The 6,056-nt window shown below is 41.0% G+C and overlaps 1 protein-coding gene across 1 annotated transcript; it reads right to left on the bottom strand.

Moving 5' to 3' along the window:
- Window positions 1-534: 534 nt before the first annotated feature.
- LOC141629542 (protein FAR-RED IMPAIRED RESPONSE 1-like) lies at window positions 535-1,714 on the bottom strand. Its single transcript, XM_074442523.1, has 2 exons — window positions 1,474-1,714; window positions 535-1,352 (listed from the first exon to the last, which is right to left on the bottom strand). The coding sequence occupies exons 1-2, from the start codon at window positions 1,712-1,714 to the stop codon at window positions 535-537; spliced, it is 1,059 nt and encodes a 352-aa protein (XP_074298624.1).
- Between the last annotated feature and the right edge of the window lie 4,342 nt (window positions 1,715-6,056).

Below are 6,056 nucleotides of genomic sequence, written 5' to 3'. Positions count from 1 at the left end.
TCGCTCGGATCGTCACTTTGAATTTTAAAGACTTGTCGTACAGGAAGATTCATTTCAATTGATCACATTTTAATGTTGGGATATTCTCATTTTGGATTACCAAATCTGGTGAAACAGTGAATAAATTAATCGCTGTAAGGTTTCTTGATACTCGCCTAATGTGTGCATGAAATAACGTTCTTTGTGCATGAAATACATGTGTATGTGCATGAAATACCGTTGTATGTGTACGAAATAATGGTGACAAGAACACTCAGGTTTTACATTCTATAAGTGTTACATTCATTCGTTTTAAGAAAAAAAGTCCAACACCTATCAAATAAAATAAAAAGTCCGGAATTATTCAATAAGGGAAATGTCCAACATCTATCAAATAAAATAAAAAGACTCGAATTATTCAATAAGGCAAATGTCCAACATCTATAAAATAAAATAAAAATCCCGAATTTTTCAATAAGGCAAATGTCGAATGCTTTAAATATTCTTTAAAAAAAATTACTCTACTCATTGTCGGTTGTCCTTCGGTCACAATTCCTACTGTCGTGGTTCACCATCTCCCCACAGGCCCTGCATTTTCTTAGCGCTTTCTTGTTCACTTCCCCAGCTCGTTCTCTTTGTGAGATCAGCCTTTTCCCCGAGCCTTTTGTTTTTGCACTGCCTTGGAGGCAAAACCTTAATCTCACTAGGGATGTTTGTTCCTAAAAGCATCCCAATTTCAGCATTCTTGTTCTTTACCTTTGCAATACCAGTATTGCCACTTTCATTAGGGGCATTTTTTACCCTTTCCTTGAACTCGCGCATAATCCCAAGCAACTCATCACAATGCCCAGGACTCTGTTCAACGAGTGCCACATAAGTAAACAACTCTGACCATAACTCACCAATTTTGTTTTTCTGTACATCCATTGATGTACAATCAGCAAGCAACTGGCCATTAGGGCCGACGATTGGCTGGCAGGTTGCTAGTTTGCTCCACCGACTAAGCAGGTAGTCACTTGGAACTTTCTGAATTCCCCGATCTTTAAATACACACAAAGTATGTCGACAGAGTATTCCATGTCTTTCAAACTTCTTGCAAGTGCATACCACTGAAACATCATCCTTCTTAAAACCAACCTTATACGTTTTGTTTCGAACTTGATCTATGATATTTGTGTATAGAATTGGATAGATTTTATCTTTTTCTTTCTCCCCACCACCATATGAATAGCAAGCTGCTTCGACTTCCTTTTGAAATTCGCCGAAAATTGTCGGAGTGTAGATTTCTAATGCATGCTTTTCTAGGGCTAATGGAGTCGACAACTGGGGGAAGGAGTTCTTTTTATTCTGCAACGAGTTTCGAATGAGTCCATCTTTGTGCATCCATTGCACTCTCAAATCTCATCCAAAACTCAACTAGGGTTAAATTAGGATTAGTGAAGTTGCTGAAAAAGTGGTTTTCTGACTCTGCCCTGGAGGTCGTTCTCATCAAACCTCCTAAAAACAGATCGCGAAAGTAAGCTGGAACCCGCATATTTCTAATCTTGTACTTCTCCTTAAGCCACTCGTTATCCGACAACCCATGAGATTCAACTAGTGTTGTCCACCTTTCCTCAAATTCAGACGGCTCCACATCTTCGCTCCAAACACATCGATTTATCTTCTTCAGAAACTCAGTATCTTTACATATTACAGGCCCTACCTTCTCAGGCAACTTTTTTAGTATGTGCCACATGTAATATCTGTGTTGCACCTTGTCTTTTCAGGCTAATTTCATTCTGTGACACCCCTCGTTGAGGCAACTAAACATAACTAGTAAATCGTGGCGGAAACACGAGATTTTTAAAACTTTTAAGACTTCTAATGAAGTCCAACGCGAGGTATCACCAACACGATAAATAAGTTTAGATAGTTAAGTTTAAGTTTACAACACAAGTCAATTTATTGGGGAAAAGACATCCCACGAATTAACATAGTTCAAACGTAGGTGAGTCTATTAAATGATAACTAAATAAGGTCCGAGGTAAGAACTCGCTAGCTCACACGGTCTTCCCCACTTAAGCTTCATCACCAACCTGTCATTCATAATAAATATGAAAGCCACGGATCGGTGGGGAGTAACTCGGGTTCTCCCACCCACAATATGTCAAAATACAAGTAATTGGGAATGCAATTAAATAAACAAGTATAAGAATAAATACTTACGGTAATAAGGGAATCATGATTAGTATACAAAATGCAATAAGAGTAGTTATGCATAAATGAGAGAAGAATAAATAGGTCAAACGGTCACCAATTGACTCGACTCAAATGTAAGACAAATTACAAAGTATAGACTCAAACAAGACAACCCTCTAGACTCCAACCTCTTGGTAGGACGACGATCATAATACGGTCCTAGTCTAAACCCGCCGACTCTCGGGATGGACGACACCGATTCGACAAACGATACCAAATCGTATCCAAGACTCGAAATATGGTACACCTAACCGTGCCCGAAAGTCGAGTAACCTCAAGCGGAACCTTGTCACCTAACCGTGACCCCTGGTCCGAAAAAGGCGGAAGGAAAAATAGCCCAACTCGGAAACAAAGGCACCTAACCGTGACCCAATGTCCGAGGGCAAAATAAATAAGGAATGTCGAGTAGTCTCACAATGTAAAACGTCACACTCGGGTCACAAATACGAGTGGAAAAGATTGCACAAACATAACGTAAACAATTCATGTGAAGCATGCATAAGTATAAAGGTATAAGAAACATCGGGTACTCTCTCGCCGGTGTGGGCTGGGCATTGCCGGCCCACCGGCAGAGGATTTATGCCAAGGTGAACAATGTCAAATTAGGTGAGGGTGTATTCTCTGTAGGGGTGGTGGCCGCCGCCCACCTAGGGGATTCAAGCTAAAGGAAACAATGTCAAAAACATTCAATGTGTATTCTCTAGGGTGGCCATTTGTCCGGTCCACCGGCAGAGGATACAAGCTATAGACAATTAACTTCAACATTCCACATTGTGTATTCTCTAGGTTAACCTGCTGCGCCCACCCGGCAGAGGATTCACCCTTTTATAAAAGACACCAAAATTTCATGTATGTATGCTTGCCGGTTGGGTAGGCCGTTTGCCCGCCCACCACCGAGGGGATTACAAAGGCTTAATTCTCCATTTTTATAAGTCAGAAATGCACAGACGCGCTGCCGGTTGGGTAGGCCGGCTGCCGGCCCCCACGGCGAGAGGATCTCTGTACACGAGAACTCATCAAACACTCATCTAAAGTCTTCCAAATTCAACCATCTTTCATTTAATCATTTCATACTTCTCCAATATGATGAATACTCAGAAAATTACCACTTTCAAGATGTAATTAGCATATGGGGTTGTTCATTAATCATTAAAATGAAGTTTAATCATGTAATTATGAGAGGATTCCTTTAAGACAATCTCATATTTCACCATATTAGAACAAGGCATGAAATTACTCATTAAACATGTGAGAATTATCATACAAGTATTCTACACAACACCAAATCACCAAAGGGCGTGAAAGACATCAAATTTAACATTCATGTGAGTCTAATACTACACAATTCACACAATTTTTTTAACATAAAAGTCGAGTAACCCATCACCGTTACCTTTTTGCACTTCAATCTTCTAAAGACTCGTCAATGATGTAGCTATCCTCCTCCGGGTTGTCCAAGTTCTCCCCTAAACACAAAAATAAAGGTATTAAGTCAAGAATCCACATCCTTGTAAGATGAGAATTTCGAAATAGAGGAAAAGATGGCGACTTTCTTACTTAGAAAGAAGGGAAATGAGAAAAGGAAGAGAATGGCGCGAAAAGGAACGAGATTGGTGAAGAATTGAGTGAGTTATGGTGATTTTAGGGTTTAGAGCAAGGGTTTAACAATGGTGGAGTGGTTGTTGGGGAAATTTCAGAAATTAGAATGAGGGAGATGAAGTTGTGAGGGTTTAGTTGAGGGTTTTGTGTAGAGAAAAGAGGAGAGAAAAGGCCCATGAGTCAAGTTAAGCCCAATAACTCAAAATGAGTCGGTATCCACTAGAATTTTCGTCCCAAGTCTACTATAACTCGAGACGGAGAATAATATTATTAAAATCTACACTATTATTACCGTTACACGGCTATGACGATATTTTATGAAAATAAGCTTTAAATAATAATTATTTAATGAAAATTACTTAAAAATTTATTTAAAATATAAGGAAAGGGCGGGGTGTTACAATCATCCCACCTTTTAAAAAGTTTCGCCCTCGAAACTTGAAACGAAAAGGTATTACCTTAAGAAAACAAACTAGGGTACTTGACACGCATGGAAGCTTCCGGCTCCCAAGTCTCTTCTTCAACATCACCACACTTCCACAAAACCTTCACCAAGGGCACCACTTTGCTCCTTAGCTTCTTCTCCTTCTTATCCAAGATACGAATCGGTCTCTCCTCGAAAGAAAGACTAGGCTCAAGCTCGGGAATTTCATTTTGCAACACATGACTAGGGTCGCTAATGTATTTCCTAAGTTGAGACACGTGGAAGACATCATGAACTTTACCCAAACTCGGGGGCAAATCCAATCTATAAGCCACGGCACCAATCCTTTTTATCACTTCATAAGGTCCAATGTACTTCGGACTCAACTTCCCTTTAACTCCGAACCTCTTCACTCCTTTCATCGGGGACACTTTCAAGAACACCTTATCTCCAACTTCAAACTCCAAGGGTCGACGGCGAACATCGGCATAAGATTTCTGTCGATCTTGGGCGGCTTTCATTCTTTCACGGATGTGCTTCACTTGATCAATCGTCTCGGCTAACTTGTCGGGTCCTAGATCACGAACATCACTTGCTTGGTCCCAACAAATTGGACTACGGCATTTCCTTCCATAAAGGGCTTCATAAGGGGCCATCTTGATAGAAGCATGATAACTATTGTTGTAAGAAAATTCCACCAAAGGTAAGCTCTTCTCCCAACTAGAATGAAAATCAAGGGCACAAGCACGCAACAAGTCTTCTAGAGTTTGAATCGTCCTCTCGGATTGTCCATCGGTAGCGGCATGAAAAGCGGTACTCATCAACAACTTACTACCCATAGCATCTTGCAAAGCTTTCCAAAATCTTGAACAAAAACGCGGGTCACGATCCGACACGATCTCCTTAGGAACACCATGGTAACGAACGATCTCTTCCACATAAGCACTAGCAAGACGGTCTAAACTCCAAGTCTCTTTGATAGGAATGAACCTAGCACACTTGGTCAACCTATCCACAACAACCCATACGGCATCCTTTCCACCAACGGTCTTAGGCAAAGCCATCACAAAATCCATGGAAATGGACTCCCACTTCCATAAAGGAACATCCAAAGGCTGTAACAAACCCCCGGGTCTCTTATGCTCAATCTTCACTTGTTGACTAGTAAGACATCTTCCCACATATGACACAATGTCATTCTTCATGTTAGGCCACCAAAACTGAAGCTTCAAATCCTTATACATCTTGTCTCCTCCGGGGTGAATCGAATAAGGTGATAGATGAGCTTCATCTAGAACTCTCTTCCTCAAGTCAACGGCATCGGGCACATACATGCGTCCTCGGTAACGAAGGTAACCTCTAGCATCAATCTCACAATCTTTAGCTTTCCCTTCAAGAAGCTTGGCTTGAAAACTTTTAAAGGTGGCATCGTCCACAAGGCTATCTAGAATCTCACGGTGAAGGACGGGCTCGGCAACCATAGCACCAAGATAATCAAAACCACTCTCCACAAGTTGCAAACTTAACTTACGAAACTCGGCACAAAGGTCATCGGGGAGTACACGAATGGCACTCAAGGAATGAGTAGACTTCCTACTAAGGGCGTCGGCAACCACATTTGCCTTTCCTTCATGATACAACAACTCTACGTCATAATCATTCACCAATTCCAACCATCGTCGTTGTCTCATATTCAAATCCTTTTGGGTGAAGATACATCTCAAACTCTTATGATCGGTGTAGATGCGGCAATGGACTCCAATGAGATAGTGTCTCCACATCTTCAAGGCATGAACAATAGCGGCTAATTCCAAAT

Source organism: Silene latifolia, chromosome Y (genome assembly GCF_048544455.1).
Source record: "Silene latifolia isolate original U9 population chromosome Y, ASM4854445v1, whole genome shotgun sequence".
Taxonomy (NCBI): Eukaryota; Viridiplantae; Streptophyta; class Magnoliopsida; order Caryophyllales; family Caryophyllaceae; genus Silene; species Silene latifolia.
The sequence above is the reverse complement of the archived record's forward strand: the minus strand, read 5'-3'. Positions and strand labels throughout refer to the sequence as shown.

Excerpts from the sequence above, each read along its gene's own strand:
- LOC141629542 (XM_074442523.1), bottom strand. The coding sequence starts at position 1,714 with ATGTGGCACATACTAAAAAAGTTGCCTGAGAAGGTAGGGCCTGTAATA. Across the intron at positions 1,353-1,473 it reads TCGCGATCTGTTTTTAGGAG|ATGGACTCATTCGAAACTCG; the intron begins GTTTGATGAGAA and ends GGATGCACAAAG.